General features: G+C 42.9%; 1 protein-coding gene across 1 annotated transcript in view; it reads left to right on the top strand.

The window, feature by feature from the left end:
- The first annotated feature begins 2,165 nt into the window (after positions 1 to 2,165).
- The window catches only part of OSBPL1A (oxysterol binding protein like 1A), a 225,833-nt gene continuing 205,611 nt past the window's right edge, over positions 2,166 to 22,387 (top strand). Inside the window, exons 1-2 of the mRNA XM_025365016.1 lie at positions 2,166 to 2,393; positions 20,180 to 20,302. Of these exons, the coding sequence (XP_025220801.1) occupies positions 20,182 to 20,302 (121 nt within the window). The 5' untranslated portion in view covers positions 2,166 to 2,393; positions 20,180 to 20,181. The remainder of the gene's footprint in view (positions 2,394 to 20,179; positions 20,303 to 22,387) is intronic.

The raw sequence follows: 22,387 nt of genomic DNA, 5'->3' as shown, positions 1-22,387 counted from the left end.
TCAAGTGCTCAACAGTCACATGTGGCTAGTGGCTACTGTACTGGACAAGGTAGAATTATAGAACATTCCTATCATCGCAGAGAGTTCCATTAGACACAGTGTTCTAGAATAATGAATTCTGTTATGACATCATGGTGATTTTACCTGTACTAGCAGTCAGTAATATAAATGCCAATGAGATATCTTTTCTGCATATTTTATGGAAATACCAAGTAAAGTCCTTTAAAAATACAGTACAAATAGTAATGCTATCAAGATTGGAACTTCTCTTATTGATAACTGTAGTGATTAATACTTCATCCTCCTATTGACTGCAATCTGTTTTTCATTTACAAACTGTAGAAGGGAGTTGCAAAGTGCAAGTTGTGAATTTAGGTAATTAAATCATCACAGAGAGAATGAAGACTTTCATGGAATCATGGAAAATTATTTCAGTAGCCAATTATTATTGTCATTATTTTGGTAGCTTTATTTTTGCTATGAAGATGGTTCAAGGCCGGGTGTGGTGGCTCACACCTGTAATCCCGGCACCTTGGGAGGCTGAAGCAGGTGGATCACCTGAGGTCAGGAGTTTGAGACCAGACTGACAAACAGAGTGAAACCCTATCTCTACTAAAAATACAAAAGTTAGCTGGGCATGGTGGCATGCGCCTGTAGTCCCAGCTACTTAGGAGGCTGAGGCAGGAGAATCCCTTGAACCTGGGAGGCAGAGGTTGCAGTGAGCCAAGATTGCACCACTGCACAAAAGCAAAACTCTGTGTCAAAAAAAAAAAAAAAAAAAAAAGATGGCTCAATATCCTTAGATAATAAACCCTGAGGTTTCTTCTTTTCCAGACAAATACGACTGCTTTAGTACCACACATTTTGCAGTTGAAGTATTGTGCCAGTAAAGTGCCTGCTTTGTTAATAAAAGATGATGCCAGTCTGAGATACACCAGGAGGATTGCTTGTGGTATCCAAAAACATCATTTCAAAAGATCTACCGTATGCTGTTTCACAGGTATCACAATGACAAACGGGCCTATGATAGGTTCTCAATACATGATTCTAGACTTGATGGAAAAACTGCAGTCCTTTAAAAAACGGTACCTATTTGTTACTTTTTCATTGCAAAAGAACATGTTCATTAAATACATTTGGAAAATTCAGGAAAGCAGAAATCAGTTTTCAGATGCTCGTAATTTTCTGTCTTTTTATGCAGAAATGTTTTTAAAAAGCAAAGCTGTGGCCTGCAGGGGTGGCTCACGCCTGTAATCCCAACACTTTGGAAGGTCGAGGCAAGGAGGACCGCCTGAGCCCAGGAGTTGGAGACCAGCCTGGGCAACACAGGGATAGCCTGTCTCTACTAAAAATACAAAAATTGTCCAGGCGCAGCAGGGCGCGCCTGTAGTCCCAGTGCCTGGATTACCTGCCTGTAGTCCAGTTGAGGCCGGAGGATCGCTTGAACCCAGAAGACGATGCTGCAGTGAGCCGAGATCGCGCCACTACACTCCAGCTTGGGAGACAGAGTGAGACGCTGCCTCAAAAAAAGAAAAAAACAAAAACGGTGGAATTATGCTAGAGTTTGAACCTTCACGTTATAGACTATTTGCTAACTCCTCTAACTAGACACCTTGTGCATGGAATCTGGAGGGGAGCAGGTGAGGAAATTTTGTAAATCCTTGTCTCACGCATATCTATTCTATAATGGTACACCTGTATGGCATTTTAAGGGCTTCCTTTCACATGTGAAAGTAAAAGGAGGTGTTTTTTGTAAATTGTCTAATTTATATTGCCAATTAAGTTCCCACGGGTCGAGTTGCAGCCAAAGCAAAAAGGAAAAAAATCTGCGCAGCTGGGTCATATATTGCTTAATGACAAACTTCCAGAGTATTAACCCAGGACTTATATTTTGCCTGGGGACGGGGGTCTTCCACTGGCTCACGCGGCGGTCCCTTGTAGTCTCGGGGTAGGGCCTGCCCCTTCTTCCCTCGGGGTGTGGTGGGAGGAGCGCGAAGGCCTTGCGCCTCGCTAGTAGTTGGCAAAACCTGAAACCAGCGCCGGTGGCCCAGGCCGGACAGGAGCAGGCCGGGGGCGTGGGCAGGCCAGGCAGGGGCGGGGAGTGGGCGGGAAATGGGCGTGTCCCCGCTGCGGTCACAGGTCGGGAGGGATGCCAGCTCGCCAGGAGGGTGCGCATTCCAGGGGCGGGCTGCAGGGAGGGGCGGCGCCACCTCGCGCTCCGCCCTGGTCCCGGCCCCGGGCCCCGAAGACAGTCGTTACGCGAGCTCGAGCGTCCTCGGGGAGTGCCAGCGAGAGTCGGTGACGACCACTTTCTCGACGTGGGGCGGGCAGACGGGAAGCCTGCGGTCGTGGCCCCCGCCTCGGTTGCTCTGGGAGCCCGGGTGACCGCGTAGGTCAGTTTCTCGCGGCTGTCCCCGCCTGGAGTTGGAGGCTGGTTCCCGCGCTGATGGGTTCCCGCCGGGCTGCGCTCGGGAGGTCTGTCCGCGCCTGGTTGGGGGTGGGCGCTCCAGTCCCGGACGTCTCAGAGAATGGTCTGGTCGTGGCGCGGCGACGCAGGGCTGCAGCCGAGCTCGCCTTCCCGGCGGCCGCTGGCTGCTCCAGCGCTGCAGGAAGTTAGGCGTTAAAAGTAACAAGATGTTGGCATTTGTTGCACTTCCACTCAGGTGCCACGACCATGCTGGTGCCGCATGCATCCCCCACCAGATCTTCAGCTGCGTGCCTTCTCGGTACTTTCGTGTGTCCATCGTGACTTTTTAATTTCCTCCTAACAAGAGGAGGATTGATGCACAATGGAAGTCACGCATTGTTCATGTGACTGTTTCCCAATGTACCGCGTGGTCGGTTCTACAAGCATGAACTAATATCCAAGGGAGATTCCGAAACTGAATGAGAGCGCAGCTGCACAATAGACTTGAACAATTCACTTACCCCGCTGCCCTAATGATTAGCAGGAGGCACTGAAAAGGGTTATCCTGATTTAGTATTAGTTTTCAGTTCAAGTTGTCGTTTTTAGGCAGACGGTATTGTGAAATGGAACTGTGGGCAGTGTGATATTGTTAGCTTAAATAAGATTGCTTGAATGTTGCAAATGTGGCTATTAGGTGTCTGAATAGTTAATATAATTAAATCAGCTTTAAAATCGGTGGTGTGTTTTCCCTGAAAACTTCAGTCTTTGCCCTGTAGTAGGTGCATTCTGGATTTGGAGTTTGGAACCTCCTCACCTCTTTACTCAGCATTTGGGAAATAATTTGCGGATTCGTTCTGAGGGGAGCAGTATTCGCAGTCTAACCCTGGTACAATGAATTTTTTTGCGGCAGTGTGATGGGTGTAAATTCTGAGCCACCCCCCTACCCCCCTCAAGCTGGAATTGTGAAGATTCTTCATTACAGCATAGTAACAAAATCCGCCTTTTAATTCCCTAATTCTAAACCACTAAGTGGGCTTTGTCTACAATTTATTGGGGGAAAAGAGGAGAAAACTGTCAGTAACAATCCTTTCTGAAAATTTAACTACTGTCTTTTTCATTTCTCCCAGGAAGTGTAACTCTTCTCTAGTGTTGAGCAACAGATAGTCAAAATAGGACTTAACTGCCAAAGATTGAGTAGATTAATCTGAAACATTTGTTATCTCAGTGTAGTATTTTGTGAAGGTTGTTTATCAAAATGACACTTGCTAAATATCTCATTGTGAATCAGAAATTTATGGTGGGTGGCTAATTCTTCTCTCTGGTGGCTGCTCATTTTTGCACGTATTATTCTAGCCGACTAGTGATTCAGAGCAGGCAGGTAGGATTTCTCTGTTGTTGTTTTTTGTTGTTGTTGTTGTTGTTGTTAAATTGAGACAGAGTCTGGCTCTGTTGCCCAGGCTGGAGTGCAATGGCACGATCTCGGCTCACTGCAACCTCTGCCTCCCGGGTTGAAGCGATTCTCCTGCTTCAGCCTCCCAAGTAGCTGGGATTACAGGCACATGCCACCATGCCCTGCTAATTTTTTGTATTTTTAGTAAAGATGAGGTTTTACCATGTTGGTCAGGCTGGTCTCGAACTCCTGACCTTATGATCCGCCCGCCTCAGCCTCCCAAAGTGCTGGGATTACAGGCGTGAACCACAGGTATTATTTCTATAAAAGTATTCCTGGCCAGGCGCGGTGGCTCATGCCTGTAATCCCAGCACTTTGGGAGGCCGAGGCGGGCAGATCACCTGAGGTCAGGAGTTCGAGAGCAGCCTAGCCAAAATGGTGTAACCCTGTCTCTACTAAAAATACAAAAATTAGCCGGGCATTGTGGTGGGCGCCTGTAATCCCAGCCACTCGGGAGGCTGAGGCTGGAGAATCGCTTGAACTCAGGAGGCAGAGGTTGCAGTGAGTGGAGATTGCACTGTTGCACTCTAGCCTGGGTGACAAGAGCGAAACTCCTTCTCAAAAAAAAAAAAAAAAAGAAAAAAAAGAAAAATTATCCCCATCATTTCCTCAAAACAAGGGGAAATGATACTGTTTTAGAACCAACAACAATTAGGCTGAAGAATACAGCCAGTCTTTTTGAGTAATAACATGGCGCAATGCCTGTTAAATATTAATACATTACAAATTTTCTCCTTGTGGCTTTATTTTACTTAGAGATACATCTGTATATCTGATCATAATATTTTTAAGTTGTTAACTGTGTCAGTTTCTTACCTCTTGACATTACTGGAAGCTGAGCTTTTATACATTATATGTATTCATTGAGAAAAGTAGTAGGCAGAAAGCAGAAATCGGCCAAACGAATAACTTAGTGGAGAAGAGAGAATATGATATCAAGTGCATGTGAGAAATTTGATATCCTTCAGAAGCTTGTCAGTTCGTCCAAGCTGAGTCTGAACTTTGGCAATCAGAACTTTTTTGAAGACCTAGCAAGTTCTCTGAATTTCGTAGAAAGAGGACAGGTTTTAGCACTGCAGTCACCAGCTTACACTAACAATTCATGAAGTTTAAGAAAAGACACTGTTATGTACTCTGTATAGTATATATATATTTATGATTGTGGTGTCATACAAGTATCTTATGTGATGTTCTTGGTCTCTAGAAATGTTTTTCCTTACCTGGACTCTGCCACTAATGCTGTGTCGGTACTGTCAATATTAAGGGGGCTGTTTGAGGTGGGCTAGTATAAGAAATAGTTTTAATGCTATTACTAGGAAGATAAACTAGGTCACTCACTTTATTTGTATTTATCAGCCTGCAAGTAGGAAATTACTGTATAGTGAAAGCAGTCTTTAACTGTATATTTTCCTATCATGTGACAATGGAAAGTAACCACATGTTTTTACTTTGTGTTTAAAGTTTTTCTTTAAAGAGGTATTTCTATGATACATAAATGGTCAGTATTATCATACATGAGTTTAATCGAGTTTGAAAGTTAATTTTCAAATGTGAAATAATTGAAATGGGAAAATTTTAATGCATTTTTCTAAAATTTAGGGAATTTTATCATTAAAAGGTAACAGTTAGCCTCCTTGCTAGGATTTTTGTTACTAAACTTGATTTGTCAAATTTGTAGGCTTTTCTGCTCTTCGCACCTGCCCTGTTTTGAAACAGTAGTTAATAGTTTTCAGAATCTGTCAAGTTGAAATTGAAATCAGGGGTGCATCTAGGGGTTCGTGCTTAATTGTTAAAGCAGCTAAAATTATAGCACCTAAAGTTATTTTAAACAACTTGATTGAGCAAAGCTATGAAGCTTATTTAATTTTTACTAATTTTAACAAACATTAAAATTTCCAACTGAATATGGATAAAATAAATACCCAGTGATAGGGTTGGTTTTTTATTATGTCTGCATGGCATCCAAGTCAGTGTGGGTATGGAATGGATATGAATAAAAGAAGGTAATGTAAATTTATCAAATATAAAGTAAATAATAATTTGGCATAAACATTTTATGATTTCAGTGCTTTACAAACCTATAAGATGACACATTACAATTCTGGCCAATTCTCCATCATTTCTTCTCCGGAAGATGAATGCTTTTTATTAGGGCACAAAAACTTATTGAGGAAGTTAGAGAAAAAGTTTCACTGAATTAAAAATTAAGTGATAAAAATTTTGTCTTCTAACTTAAAACAATACAGGTTAGTGCTTCCCAAAATAGGCTTTATAATTTGCTCCTGTTTTCCTTAAATTGCCATGTTTTAGGTATTCTCAGTTAATGAATAAAGCTTTTTAAAATGAGGCACTCAAGCCATAATTCAGATTCACCTTCCTCGGTGCTTACACAGGCGCACTAATGAGAAGCAATTTAAGTTTTGCAGCTGAATTGAATTTTATAAAATACGTAGCATTATTTCACCCCTTCTACATTCTGGCTGTGACTCTACTGTTAACACTTGGCAAGTAACTTCACCTTGGGGCTTTTCAGTTGCTTCAGCTCTGGGATCAGAGTGTTAGATTAAGTGTGAATTTGTCTACCAATGTTCAGTTTCTAAAACAAGCAAAAAATGCATTTATGTTATCACAAATGTCAGAGTTTTCTGTATGCATAATATGTGTATCTGCACATGTGTGCATAATGTGTACACATATACATACATGTAGGCATATGAGTGCATCAGAGAAATTACTGATTACTAGCAACTAATCATAGAGCAAATATGTATTTTTTTTTTTTTTGCCATTGCCATGTTTTCATGTAGTTACTTTAATCTTTAATACCTTGCTGGTATTAAAAGAATATAGTGTCAGGAGAAAGCACACCATTAAGCAGCTAACTACAGGCTGGGCGAGGTGGCTTATGCCTGTAATTCCAGCACATTGGAAGGCAAGACAGGATAATTCCTTGAGGCCAGGAGTGCGAGACCAGTCTGGGCAATATTGCCAGACCTCATCTCTATGAAAGATACAAAAATTAGCCGGGTATGGTGGCATGCACCTGTGGTCCCAGCTACTCAGGAGGCCAAGGTGGGAGGATTGCTTGAGTCCAGGAGTTTGAGGCTGCAGTGAAGCATGATCGTGCCACTGCACTCCATCCTGGGCAACTGACTGAGACCCTATTTCAAAAAAAGGCAGCTGACTACTTTGGAGTGTAAGGCTAAGCAGAGTACTGGTTTTTATGTTTTTAAGATTTAGTTTATAGGATGTTTTTGTTCATAGATATTTAATTTTTCTCATTCAAATTTCTAGCACACAATGTATTTTAAATATTAATGTAACAGCAATCATAAAATTAGTATCTGAGAATTTAAAAACTAATCACAACATATATTTTTAATAATTTTTGAATAGTCTCCGTTTGTCTTTATTAAGATTATAGGGCCGGGTGTGGTGGTTCATGCTGTAATCTCAGCACTGTGGGAGACCGAGGTGGGCGGATCACCTGAAGTCAGGAGTTTGAGACCAGCCTAACCAACATGGAGAAACTCCATCTCTACTAAAAATATGAAATAGCCGGGCGTGGTGGCACATGTCTGTAATCCCAGCTACTCAGGAGGCTGAGGCAGGAGAAATGCTTGAACCCGGGAGGTGTAGGTTGTGGTGAACCGAGATGGTGCCATTGCACTCCAGCCTGGAGAACAAGAGCGAAACTCCATCTCAAAAAATAAAAAGAGTACAAATACTGGCTGGATGCAGTGGCTAATGCCTGTAATCTCAGCACTTTGGGAGGCTGAGGTGGAGAGATCGCTTGAACCCAGGAGTTTGAGACCAGCCTCAGCAACACGATGAAACCCTAACTCTACAAAAAATATGAAAATTAGCTGGGCATGGTGGCATGTGCCTGTAGTCCCAATTACTTGGGAGGCTGAGGTGGGAGGATCACTTGAGCCCAGGAGGTTGCAGTGAGCTGAGATTGTGCCACTGTACTCCAGCCTTGGTGACAGACCCTGTCTCAAAAAAAAAAAAAAAAAAAAAGAAAAGTACAAATGCCATTTGGCAATTGTGCAAGTCATATTTTAGATGCTTCCTGATTTTTTGTGTGTGTGGTAAAATATACGTAACATCAAATTTGCCCTTTTAGGTTTTTTTGTTGTTGTTGTTGTTTGTTTGTTTTTAAAAAGAGTTTCATTCTGCTGCCCAGAGCTGGAGTGCAGTGGCATGGTCATAGCTCACTGCAGCCTTGAACTCCTGGGCTCAAGTAGTCCTCCTGCTTCAGCCTCCCAAGTAGCTGGATCTATAGGTGCACACCATGACACTTGGTAATTATTATTATTTTTTTTTGTAGAGACTGGGGTCTTGCTGTGTTGCCCAGACTAGTCTTAAACTCCTGGCCTCAGGCTATCCTCTTGCCTCAGCCTCCCGAAGCAGTGGGATTACAGGCATGAGCCATCACACCTGGCCTGTTTTACCCATTGTTGTGTATTATTCAGTGGCATTGTGTACATTCACATTGTAGTACAGCTATCACCACTGTCCATCCCCAGAACCTTTTCCTGCATCCTAAACTGAAACTCTGTTCCCATTAAACAATACCCCTATTTCTTCCTCCCTTCTCCAGCCACTGGCAACCACCATTCTATGTTTTGTCTGTATGACTTTGACTATTTTAGCTGTCTCATCTAAGTGGAATCATACAATATTTGTCCTTTTGTGAGGGGTTTATTTCACTTAGCATGACATATTCCAGGTTCGTCCATGTTCTAGCATGTGTCAGAATTTCCTTCCATTGATTGACTGATTGAGACAAAGTGTTGCTTTGTCTCCCAGGCTGGAGTGCAGTGGCACGGTCTCAGCTCACTGCAACCCCTGCCTCCCGGGCTGAAGCCATTCTTGGGCTTTAGCCTCCCCAGTAGCTGGGACTACAGGCACACACTGCCACACTAGGCTAATTTTTGTGTTTTTAGTAGAGACGGGGTTTCACCATGTTGACCAGGCTGGTCTTGAACTCCTGACCTTAGGTGATCCGCCCGCCTCAACTTCCCAAAGTGCTGGGCTTACAGCGGTGAGCCTCTGCACCTGGCCAAAAAGTTACCTGAATCTGCTGAAATTTGGAGAGCAAGAGCATGGGAAATGAGAAACACAATATTCAGGGTCTGAATTTTTTTTATTCAATGGCTTTTTTGTTTTGAGACGGAGTCGCACTCTATTGCCCAGGCTGGAGTACAGTAGCGCGATCTTGGCTCACTGCAACCTCTGTCTCCCAGGTTGAAGTGATTCTCCTGCTTCAGCCTCCCCAGTAGCTGGGATTACAGGCGTGTGCCACCGTGCCCAACTAATTTTTGTATTTTTAGTAGAGATGGGGTTTCCTTGGTCTGTTGGCCAGGCTGGTCTCGAACTCCTGACCTCAGGTGATCACCTGCCTTGGCCTCACAAAGTCTTGGGATTACAGGCATGAGCCACCACGCCCATCCTTTTAGAGGCTAAATTATATTACCTTATGTATGTCACATTTTGTTTTTCCATTTATCTGTCAGTGGACATTTAGGTTACTTCTGCTGTGAACATGGGAATACAAATATCTGTTTGATTCCTTGCTTTTAGTTCTTTTGGGTATATACCCAGAAGTAGAATTGCTGGATCATAGGTAATTCTGTGTTTAATTTTTTGAGGCATCCCCATACTTCTCTGATGTTTTAAGATTTACAATTGCATGTTTTTATATGTATGATTAGGTGAATTGAGCCTGGATGTCTGGGGTTTTAACTTTTCTAATACCTTTAAGAACTCTATTCCTGAAAAAGGGCACATGATTAAATATTTTCAGTTTCTCGCACCCCGGTGAATTAGCTCTTATTGTTGAATTTTATTATCTTTGATTTCTCCAGGAATTTTCTGTCTTGGTTCTGTTGTTGTTGTTGTTTGAGACAGAGTCTCACTCTGTCACCCAGACTGGACTGCAGTAGTGTGATCTTGGGTCACTGCATCCTCTGCCTCCTGGGTTCACGTGATTCTTATACCTCAGCCTCCCCAGTAGCTGGGATAACAGGCGTGCACCACCACACCCAGCCAAGTTTTGTATTTTTTAGTAAAGATGGGGTTTCACCATGTTGGCCAGGGTGGTCTCGAACTCCTGGCCTCAAGTGATCTGCTCTCCCTGGCCTCCCAGAATGTTGGGATTATAGGTGTGAGCCACTGCACCTGGCTGATTCTGTAGATATTAAGCTGGAATTGTAAAGAAAAGTAGCAAGCTGTTCAAATGATAAAATAATAGACTCCAACCAAATTTAACAAGTCATCGCCCTTTGAGCTGTAAGTTTTAAAATCTTTGTCAATATCTCAGAACTGTTGGGGCCATGGAATTTATCTACTGTATTAAGTGGGGATTTAGTGGCATAGACTATCAAGTATGGTCACCAGTTTAAGTAATTTTACGATATTTATAAAGCAACAAAATATAAATTTACTGTCCTCAAAAGAATTTAAAAATTAGAAGTCTAGCTTTCCCTAGTGGACCTTGGAGGAGAGAAAACGTAAGGCAAAAATGGTCTCTTGTCTCTTGGTTTTTGAAGCTCAAAATGTTTTCCATCTAATTATTTCCTGGAAAACATTCTTACGGCCATGAAAAATCTCATTAATCTAAAAACAGAGCTGGGAATTGCGTGAATGTGAGAAGAGGAGCTAAAAAGTGGTCTTGAAAAATACCATGTTCACTGATAGAAATGGCTGCAATCCATTGTGACCAGCTGCATTTGGGAATGCTTATCTTCTTCTGGCTTAAATATCAGAGGCAAAGTGCTTTTCTGGAATAAGCTCTCATGATTTGGAAGAATGTTTTTAAAAAATCTGTTCAACATATGAATTTGGATGATTCTTTAAAAAATCAATTTTGAATTTTCTTCTAAAGGTAACTTTTAGTCAGAAACTAATAGAAATAGTTTACAAATTAAAAATGCATAAAATTAAGAAAGTAGTTATCAACCTAAATACTTGGGGGGGGGTTGTGTTTTAAACAATTTCTCCCTTTTTTGGTATAATTTTTTTTTTTTTTTGAAACAGATTCTCACTCTTGTCGCCCAGACTGGAGTGCAGTGGCGCGATCTTGGCTCACTGCAACCTCCACCTCCTAGGTTCAAGTGATTCTCCTGCCTCAGCCTCCTGAGTAGCTGGGATTACAGGTGCCTGTCACCACGCCTGGCTAATTTTTGTACTTTTAGTAGAGACGGGGTTTCGCCATGTTGTCCAAGCTAGTCTTGAACTCCTGACCTCAGGTGATCTGCCCGCCTCGGCCTCCCAAAGTGCTGGGATTACAGACAGGCGTGAGCCACTGTGCCTGGCAGTGTATATTTTTAAAAATGTATTTCCCGTGGCTTATTAGAAAAAAAAAACTGTTAATTTTATGTCACTAGATATACCTTTTGTAAGGCATTGCCTGTAGACCTTCCTATAGGGAGACCTGATTGCTTTGTTTTCAAAGGACTAAGTCCTCATCCATCCATCTGGTTAATTAATATTTGGTTGCCAGCCATGTTTTAGGCACCTTGCTAGGGATATAATAGGGGAACAGAACAAACATGAGGCACTTGTTCTAATCGAGTTTACAGTCTAGGGACAGCCAAAGAAATGACCACACTCATTTCCAAGAGGTGATAAGAGAAGGTGCCAGTCTCCTCCCCACCCCTGCCATTCCTTTCTAAAATTATAAAAGATTATAAGGGAAAAGCAGTGAACATGCCTGTTAGCATTTTGGAATTTATCCTCCAAGTATTGCTTATTTGGTTAAGTCTGAAGTTTCATAGTCAGAAAATCTTTAGAGTGTGGTTGGGCTGCACAGCTAGACTAATTTTGATACACGTAATGTCAGTTGCTTTGAACATGCAGTGTCAAATTGCTTTGAATATGTAGTATCAATTGCTTTGGACGTGAGAGAATGTCCAGATTGCTTTAAGAATATGTTTTAGTCAAATGCCTGTCTTGAAACTGATACCTGTGGGCTTCAGGCACAAGGCAACATGAGTTGTTGATTTTTCCTTTTCTTGGTGAAATTTAACTGGCTCTGTTCCTTTCTCTTTCTTAAAAATAATAAAACAATCTGTATGACTGTATTGGCCCCATGACCCATTTTTTTCCTCTCCTACCATCCTGTCTTATAGGAAGAGTCCTCTCTTCTCCTCAGGTACCCACAAATCTGTCCCTTTTCTTATTCTGGAAATTGGCAGTCATCAGATAGGAGCTCTCCCCCGACTCCCTGCCCCTTAACTATCCTCACCATGATTGGCTGGTACTACAGGTGCTATTTAAATTCTAACCTACAGGCCAGGTGCGGTTGGCTCACATCTGTAATCCCAGCACTTTGGGAGGCCGAGGCGGGCGGATCATGAGGTCAGGAGATCGAGACCATTCTGGCTAACACAGTAAAACCCCATCTTTACTAAAAATACAAAAAAAATTAGCTGGGCCTGGTGGCGGGTACCTGTAGTCCCAGCTACTCTGGAGGCTGAGGCAGGAGAATGGCGTGAACCCTGGAGGCGGAGCTTGCAGTGAGCTGAGATTGCACCACTGCACTCCAGCCTGGGCGACAGAGCGAGACTCTGTCTCAACAACAACAACAAAAAATTCTACCCTACAACTGCTTTCATGTACTTAAACTGTTATTAATTAGCTACCTTCTCTTTCTTCCTTCCTTCCTTCCTTCCTTCCTTTTCTTCCTTCCTTCCTTCTTTTTTTTCCTAGACAAAGTTTCACTCTTGTCGCATAGGCTGGGGTGCAATGGTGCAATGGCACATTCTTGGCTCACTGCAAGCTCCGCCTCCTGGGGTCAAGCAATACTCCGGCCTCAGCCTTCCGAGTAGCAGGGACTACAGGCGCCTGCCACCACGCCCAGCTAATTTTTTGTATTTTTAGTAGAGACAGGATTTCATCATGTTGGCCAGGCTGGTCTGGAACAACTGACCTCAGGTGATCCGCCCATCTCGGCCTCCCAAAGTGCTGGGATTACAAGCCTGCGTCACCACGCCGGGTCCTTTTGTTTGTTTATTGGTTTGTTTTTTTCTGAGACAGGGTCTCACTCTGCCACCTAGGCTGGAGTGCAGTGGCACAATGTCAGCTCACTGCAACCTCCACCTCCCAGGTTCAAATGATTCTTGTGCCTCAGCCTCCCAAGTAGCTAGGACTACAGGCATGTGCCACCACCCCTGGCTAATTTTTGTATTTTTAGTGGAGACGGGGTTTCACCATGTTGGCCAGGCTGGCCTCCAACTCCTGACCTCAACTGCTCTGCCCACCTTGGCCTCCCAAAGTGCTGGGATTACAGACGTGAGATACCGTGCCCAGCCTGCTAGTTTCTTATTGAACCTCTTCATCTCTGTTTCCCACAGGAATCTCAAACTCACCACAACCAAATAGAGTCACATCTTCACTCACGTTGTTTATTTTCTATCCCATATCTTGGTTAATCTCCCTATTATGTATCTAGTGTCCAAGGAACTTTGCTCACCCCTGTGATCTTGGTGAACTTCTTATTCAAGTACCAGTTTACATTTTACTTTCTCTGTATCTAATCACTAATGTTGGCAGATAGCTAACCACTCCCCTTCTCCTCTGTGCACCCACTGTTCCATGTACATTGCTGTACTTGACACATGTTGTTGTGATTGTTTGCATGTTTGCCCTGTTCTGGAGGGCAGGGACCATATTATCCATCATGGTACCCCAGTGCCTATAACAGCCCCTATCATCAGTAGATACTCAAGAAACATTTGTTGAATCAATTTTAGTTTCAATCCCAGCATTTATGAGTAACTACAGTGGTTTATATATTATAGTGGACTGTTTAAGTAGATAATAGATTTATTTATTCATTTTTTGAGACGGAGTCTTGCTCTGTCACCAGGCTGGAGTGCAGTGGTGTGATCTCGGCTCACTGCAGCCTCCGCCTCCAGGGTTCAAACAATTCTCTTGCCTCAGCCTCCCGAGTAGCTGGGACTACAGGCGGGGGTCACCATGCCCAGCTAATTTTTGTATTTTCAGTAGAGACGGAGTTTCACCATGTTGGCCAGGATCGTCTTGATCTCTTGACCTCGTGATCCGCCTGCGTCAGCCTCCCAAAGGGCTGGGATTACAGGCATGAGCCAAGGCGCCTGGCCCAATAGATTTATTTTTATCCTTTTCATTTTTATTGTACAGAGCTTTGAGAATTTTTTAACCTTTTTTTTCTGTAAGCCCAATATAGTAAGAACCTAAGGAAAATGTTACAAAAAACTTCTTGTATGTTTTGAAGATACTTCAAACATTTTTTGATTCATACTTTAAAGGCATGAAAAGAATATTAAACCTTTTTGTGTAATATGCCAGCAAGTCTAGACCATCACTCCTTGTTTAATGTACATGATTGAAAATATATTTAAAAAATCCTCTGTGATAAATGCCTTATTAATTAGACATGAATCTTTTTTGGTTTTTATCTTTAATAACTTACATTTTCCAGTTATAAAATGACTTTATATTGTAGGAAATTTGGAAAATACAACTAACCAAAGAAGATATTTAAAACCATTCGTAATTTCACCACAAGGAGTAACCACTGTTGACATCCTGATATCTTTTCCCTCTGTTTCTCTGCCAATATATAGCAAACATAGAGAGAGCTTAATCTATATAGGTACCATCTGTCCTAACAATATATTGCAATTTCATGGTTTTATAAATTATTTAAACTTTTTTTCTTTTTCTTTGATTTACTTTTTTTTTTTTTTGAAACAGGGTATCACTCTCATCCAGGCTAAAGTGCAATGGCGTGATCTCAGCTCACTGCAGCCTCAACTTCCTGATCCTTCCACCTCAGCCTCTCAGGTAGCGGAGACTGCAGGCGCACACCACCAAATTTTTGTATTTTTGTAAAGATGGGGTTTTACCATGTTGCCCAGGCTGGTCTTTATCTCCTGGACTCGAGGTCCACCCACCATGGCCTCCCAAAGTGCTGAGCCATTGCCCCCAGCTTCTTCTATAATATATTTTTATCAAAAAAAATTTTTTTTTCTGAGACAGGGTCTCTGTTACACAGCCTGGAGTGCAGTGGCACGATCTTGGCTCACTGCAGCCTTGACCTCTTGGGCTTAAGTGATCCTCCTACCTCAGCCTCCCCAATGGCTGGGACTACAGGCTCACGCCACCATGCCCAGCTAATTTTTTTTTTTTTTTTTGAGATGGAGTCTCTCTCGCTCTGTTGCCCAGGCTAGAGAGCAGTGGCACGATCTCAGCTCACCGCAAGCTCTGCCTCCTGGGTTCACACGCCATTCTCCTGCCTCAGCCTCCTAAGTAGCTGGGACTACAGGCGCCCACCACTACGCCTGGCTAAATTTTTTTTTTTTTCAGTAGGGACGGGGTTTCACCATGTTAGCCAGAATGGTCTTGAACTCCTGACCTCGTGATCCACCTGCCTGGACCTCCCAAAGTGCCGGGATTACAGGCGTGAGCCACCACGCCCGGCCTCATGCCTAGCTGATTTTTTGTATTTTTATAGACACAGGGTCTCACCATGTTGCCAGGCTGAGTCTTCTGTAATATTTTTAATGGTTTCATAGTATTAGGTGAATGAACCTTTATTGATGGATCTTCAATTTTTTGTTCTTTCTTTCTTTCTTTTTTTGAGATGGAGTCTCCCTCTGTTGCCCAGTCTGGAGTGCAGTGGTGTGATCTCTGCTCACTGCAACCTCTGCCTCCCGGGTTCAAGCGATTCTCCTGCCTCAGCCTCCTGAGTAGATGGTTTTACAGGCGCCCACCACCACACCTGCCTAAGTTTTGTATTTTTAGTAGAGACGGAGTTTTTTTTGCCACATTGGCCAGGCTGGTCTCGAACTCCTGACCTCAAGTGATCTGCCCTCCTCAGCCTCCCAAAGTGCTGGGATTACAAGAGTGAGCACCTGTGCCTGGTCCTGATTTTTTTTTCTTTATAAATAATGCTACAGTGAATATAAGTATTGCTAACATTTTTAAAATATTAGATATTTTAACAGGTGAATGAATGCAGAGGGGATTAATATAAAAGCTGATTAGCACATTGAAGAAAGGGCATTACAATCACTGTTAGATGAAGTCCCCCCAGAAATTTACTCTGAAAATAAGATTCTGAGTCATGACAGAGATTCTTTACTTGGCCGAACTTTAATCAGACTTCTGAACCTTCTGCTGGGTCCATCTGTGCACTTCCTTGTAAAATCCGGTTTTAGCAAGAACCCTCCACCCTTGATATCTGCTCAGGTTCCTCATCCTCCACCATCCCCCGGGTGGTGTCTGACCACCCTGGCTTGTCTTCAGCGACAACCCTGTTAGTTTGGTTTAGCCAGAATCCCCTCTGCCCCTGATGTTTCCTCTGAGTACTTTTCCACCCCATGACCCTGACCCTGCTCCTTGGCCATAATCCCACTTGTCCTTGCTGTATTCAGAGTTGAGCTTGAGCTCTCTTCCCCACTGCAAGACCGTCTTGTGGTGGTCCTTGTAACTACCACAGAGGTCCTGAATAAGTCTTTCTATCATGCTTTAACGAGTATCACTGAATAAGTTTTTCTTTAAACAGCCTGATCCTGGGTTTGGCTTCCTGCAGAGTTTATAAGAGCTTTTTCTTTTTTTTCTTTTTTCTTTTGAGATGGAGTTTTGCTCTTTTTGCCCAGGTTGAAATGAAGTGGCACAATCTCAGCTCACTGCAACCTCCGCCTCCTGGGTTCAAGTGATTCTCCTGCCTCAGCCTCCCAAGTAGCTGGGATTACAGGAATGTGCCGCCATGCCCGGCTAATTTTTTTGCATTTAGTAGACACGGGGTTTCACCATGTTGGTCAGACTGGTCTCAAACTCCTGACCTCAGGTGATCGACCCGCCTCGGCCTCCCAAAGTGTTAGGATTACAGGTGCGAGCCACCGCACCCGGCCTATAAGAGCTCTTTCAAAGGGAAGCCACTGAGCGAGGCCTTGTGCGAGCACTGGAAAAAGGCCTTAGCCAGGCTGATGGCTTAGTAGGGCTATAGTAGGGACCAGATGTGGCCTCCTGGATGGCAGGAATTTGTTGGGGGATTAGGCTCTTCACTTTCTGCCTCTGAGCCCACAGGTATTTCTCAGGTGTGGGTGGAAGGAGAACACTCCTGAGGGGGTGGAATTAGGACCCTCAGCTGAACAGGCAGCAGAACATCCTTAGCGTAGGGGCCAGATAAACCAAGTATGGATAAGAGCTAGGCCAGGCCCACAACTAAATATCCGGGGTTTCCCCTCACTCTGGGGATTCCTTTGCTAATTTTCTGTTTCTAATGTCTTTGCTAATGTCTTCCTCTTCCTTGGTTTTTTAATTTTGGTGGGCTACACCCCTAGTGGCTTCCTGAGAAGTGGTGCATGGGAAATAAATTGATATACTGGTATATTTAAAAATGTCCTTATTGCACTCCTACTTTTGATTGGCTAGTTATAGAATTGGGGGTTGGAAATAATTTTCCTCTAGAACTTTTGGGCATTGCTTTATTGTCTTTTGGATGCTTATGTTGTGATAGAGAAGTCAAAATCATTCTGATTCCTGCTCTTTTGTTTATTACCTGATATCTTTTGTTACCAAAGTTCTAAAATTTCATGATGATGTGCTTTCATAGGTTCTCTTTTGTCTGCAGATCAGAAATTTTCCAGAATTGTCGGGCTCTCATTAGGCCTTTCAGTGCTGTAAGACTTCCTTAAATTCTTTTTTTTTTTTTTTGAGACGGAGTCTTGCTGTGTTGCCCAGGCTGGAGTGCGGTGGCATGATCTCAGCTCACTGCAACCTCTGCCTCCCGGGTTCAAGCGATTCTCCTGCCTCAGCCTCCTGATGTAGCTGGGACTACAGGCCAGCCTCCCCTACCACACCTGGCTAAATTTATTTTTCTATTTTTAGTAGAGATGAGGTTTCACCATATTAGGCTGGTCTTAAACTCCTGCCTCAAGTGATCCTACTGCCTTGGCCTGCCAAAGAAATTCTTTATTTTCTCTATCTCTGTTTTCTTTTTATAGAACTTCTGTTTCAGTGTTCGACCTCCCAGACCAATTCTCTTAACAGTCTTTTTTTTTTGATACCAAGTCTCACTCTATCACCCAGGCTGGAGTGCAGTGGCATGATCTCAGCTTACTGCAACCTCCATCTCCCAGGTTCAAGTGATTCTCCAGCCTCGGCCTCCCGAGTAACTGGGGTTACAGATGTGCACCACCAGACTCAGTTAATTTTTGTGTTTTTAGTAGAGTTGGAGTTTCACCATGTTGTCCAGGCTGGTTTTGAACCCCTGGGCTCAAATGGTCTGCCTGCCTCGGCCTCCCAAAGTGCTGGAATTACAGGCATGAGCCACTGTGCCTGACCAACATTCATCTTTTATCTCCTATTTTCTTAACGGTTTTATTTTCTAGGAGATAGTCTCAACTTATTTTCTAACTCTTTTATTGAAGTTTAAATTTTTGCTGTTTTTATTTCCAAAGTTCTTTTTCTCAAGCTTTGTTTTTTTTTAGATAGCATCTTGTTTTTGTTGTAGAACAGAATATCATTTATTATCTAAGGATATTAGTTATTATTTTTTAACCTTTTCTTTGCTGCCTTGTTTTCTCTAGGTTGCTTTTCTTCCCTGTTTGGTTTTGGTCTTTGTCTTTCATGTTTAAGAGTGGGGAGCTAGAAAGTTGGTTGAAAACTGAGACAGTGGGTGGAGCCTGTTGACTGCTAACTCCACTGTAAGGTTTTCCTGGCTTGACCACTTGCTGGGAGCTCCTGGTGTCTCTCTTGTACTTTAGGAAATAGAACTAGCTAAGTCTCATAGAGGGTACAGCCTGGCTTGCCAGCATAAGAAATGCTGATTAGGGGTTGAGGGCTGGGGTCCACCTGTTTACTCTGCTCTGTTTTGAAACCATGCCTTCAAAACCCATCCAGTCACCAGCCTATACAGCCCATCTCTTTTAACCTCACTGGAAGGTGTATTTAACCAGTCCCCTGTTGATGACAAGGAGTGGTTTCTAACTTTTCCACTATTACAAAAACTATAATCTTTATGAACATGCTTTCAGAATAATCTTGGTAAGATGACAGCAAACATGAGGGGAAAAATAAACATTTAAATAAAAAATCTTGTGTAAATGTTTCTGCAGGATAGATTCCTAGAAAGAGTTGCCCAAAGTAAATGGTATGTATGAATTTTGAAGTTTATTTGATATTGCCAAATTGCTGATCTCCGCCTGTAATGTATGAAAGGTTGTATGCATTTATATTCATTTTAGCACTGTACAGGAGTGCTATTTCCTACCCATGCCAGCATTGTTTCTTGTCTGTTTTTATTTTTGCTAATTCGATGGGCAAGAAAACTGTCACTTGTGTTTGAATGATTTCTATTTGTTTGATTATTAGTAAGAATGACATACTTCTGGGAATTGCTGTTTGTAACATTTTCTCATTTTGACATAAATGCTTGAAATTTGGTTGTAATTTTCTGTATTTGGTTTGGGGCTTGATAAGAAAATATGATAGAAAAAAAATTTTTTTTTTTTTTTTTTGAGACGGAGTCTTGCTCTGTCGCCCAGGCTGGAGTGCAGTGGCTGGATCTCAGCTCACTGCAAGCTCCGCCTCCCGGGTTTACGCCATTCTCCTGCCTCAGCCTCCCCAGTAGCTGGGACTACAGGCGCCCGCCACCTCACCCAGCTAGTTTTTTGTATTTTTTAGTAGAGACGGTTTCACCATGTTAGCCAGGATGGTCTCGATCTCCTGACCTTGTGATCCGCCCGTCTCGGCCTCCCAAAGTGCTGAGATTACAGACTTGAGCCACTGCGCCCGGCCAATTTATTTGTTTACATATAGCTACTTCAGGATGTTTATCTGTAATGAGTTTCTATTCAGAATGACTTTTTGCACAGTTTTGAATGTGTTAGTTTACATGTTAGTCTTCACTATTCCTATATGAATGGTCATATTTTGACTTTCTCTCTAATTTTGTTTTTTCCTTTTATGTCTAATTTTTAATGTAATAATCATTTGCATAATACTATGTATTTGACAGAATGCTTTCACATACATAATCTTATAACGAACAGTTTATGAGGCTGGTTGTATTTTGCAGATGAGGAAACTAAGGCCTTAAGAAGTTAAGAGACTTGCCCAAGTTTCTAGTATACTGCTTCAATAATAATAGGAAGGGCAAGGGGTCTCAGGCTCAAGTTCTCACCCTGCAATGGATTTATTCAGTTCTTGTGTCTGTCTTATCAGCTGCAAAATGATGATGATTTCCCCTTTCTATATTAGCAGGTAATATCTAAAAGCTAATTATGTTCTTAGATAATAGCAATGTTATTATTTTCTTAATCTAGAAATGAGCACAGAAGCAGAGCAACAGCTTCTCCATCACGCCAGAAATGGCAATGCTAAAGAAGTACGACAGCTATTAGAGACCATGGCGAGGAATGAAGTGATTGCTGACATTAATTGCAAAGGTAAACTTTGAATGGATTTTGTAGCTTTCTCGTATGAGTCTGCACTACTCTTGGCATTTATTTAATGCTAACCTTTCTGATCTATCGTGTAATTAATCTCTGTCATGCTAGGAAGAACCCTACAGATTGGAGGAAACGTCTCTCCTAGTCCCCTCTAAGTCAGAGAAAGGGAGGTCCATTCTTAAAATTGTTATGGATCCCAAATATTACAAGCCACAAGGGTGACCCTAGCCCACAGGATATATCCTATGATAATTTTTTTTCTTCTTGAAGACATTGCAGTTGACCTAGCAGGTTTGAGTGTTTACTGTGTGCCCTGGAGATAATGATGAAGAGGCAGATAGGATCCCTGCCCTCATTGAGCTTAGTCTAGTAGATTAATAGATCAGACTAGTGTGCATTACAAAATATGCTCCACGATGTGGAAGTGCAGGTGTCATGGGAGAGGTGTGGAACTGGAACTGGAAGGATTAGCTTCTTGGAGGAAACCATTCTAAGGTGAAATGTGAAAGAGTAGGAGTTAACCAGGTGACAATAGAGAAGAAAAAATGGTTCAAGGAAGAAGAAACAACATAGCAGCCAAGTCATAATGTGCCTTGGGTAGCAAAGGGGCCAATACATCACAATCTTGCATCAAATGTGCAGAGAAATAAAACGTGTTCTCTAAAATGGCTCTGGTATTGTAATAAACCCCTTCATGTTCTCGGAGGTGTCAGGGGAGTAAATGTTAGTCTTTGGGTACTTCTGTCTTGTTTGTTTGTTTGTTTGAGACAGTTTTGTTCTGTTGCTCAGGCTGGAGTGCAGGGGCTTGCTCACAGCTCATGGCAGCCTCAGACCTCTGGGCTCAAGTTTTTGTCCCACCTCAGCCTCCAGAGTAGTTGGGACTACAAGCACATGCCACCACGCCTGGCTAATTTTTTTATTTTTTGTAGAGATGGAATCTTGCTGTGTTCCCCAGACTGGTCTTGAACTCCTGGTCTCAAGCGATCCTCCTATCTCGGCCTCTCAAAATGTTGGGATTACAGGTGTGACCCACTGCATCTAGCCATACTTTTTTTGTAGCCCTTTTGATAAAGTCTTGATCTCCCTTTCCCTGTATTTCCTCTAACTTGGTGTTCGAGTGTAGAGGCGAGCCTTGCTGTGTGTTTGTGCGGTGGAGAGGGCAGGGTTTCCTCAAATCTATGACTCGGCTTTTGTTCCTCAGCCACCCTTGTCTTCCTGGTGCTCCTTAAGCATTGGAACCTGACGTGAAACTCAGGTAAAAAGTCAAAGAATCAGGTCTCTCAGTGTGTTGTGTGCTATAGTAAGACTCCTTGGCTGTATCAGGAGACTCTCATGTGGCTCGTGTTACCCTCTGTCACATCTTCATCTGGCACCTGGCCTAGGCTTGCTGGTTCAATGCAGACACACTCCTGTTCCCCTCTTGGGAGAGTGGCATGTGGGAGCCAATGCCATGGCGGAAACTAGAATAGCTCTGGTTAGCCAAAATGTAGCCTTCCCTTAGGACACCTTACTGAGTCTACTTTGATGCGGCACCTGGCAGGGGAGTGCTAAGATGGGCGACCTAGAGGGGTCTTTTCCTGCATCCCGGAAGCAGCTTGCCTGTTCTCCGTGTCTCCTCAATGCATCCCACTTTCTGAGTGTAAGATCCAGAGCCACGTGTCTCAGCTTTTGTCTTTTCTTCTTCCACAGTTCCTCAGTCCCAGAAAGGGCTGGCTTCAGATGGATATTTTATTCTTTTTGCTACTTCCTCCTCTTGTACCAGGACAGCAAACCTCATGACCTCACCCTCAGTGGGGAAGAAATAGCATCTTTGCAATAGGGAAGAAACTGTGATCTGAGGATCTGGGTTGTCTAGAGACTGAGTTGGAAAAAGGAATTTTAAAATGTCTTTGTTATGGAGAATGATCTGAGGAAAAAAAATATTTAAAAAATAAAAAATATATAAAATTTGCCCCTATTCTTCAGCAAAGACTGGCTCTTTATCTTTACCTCAGGATTCTATTTTGAATGCCAAAACATTTGATCATCCTCAGTGACCCTTTTCTGTCTTCCTTTCCCACCTCCACCCATGGTTGCCTCAGG

The sequence above is a fragment of the Theropithecus gelada genome, chromosome 18, assembly GCF_003255815.1.
Source record: "Theropithecus gelada isolate Dixy chromosome 18, Tgel_1.0, whole genome shotgun sequence".
NCBI lineage: Eukaryota > Metazoa > Chordata > Mammalia > Primates > Cercopithecidae > Theropithecus > Theropithecus gelada.
The sequence above is the reverse complement of the archived record's forward strand: the minus strand, read 5'-3'. Positions and strand labels throughout refer to the sequence as shown.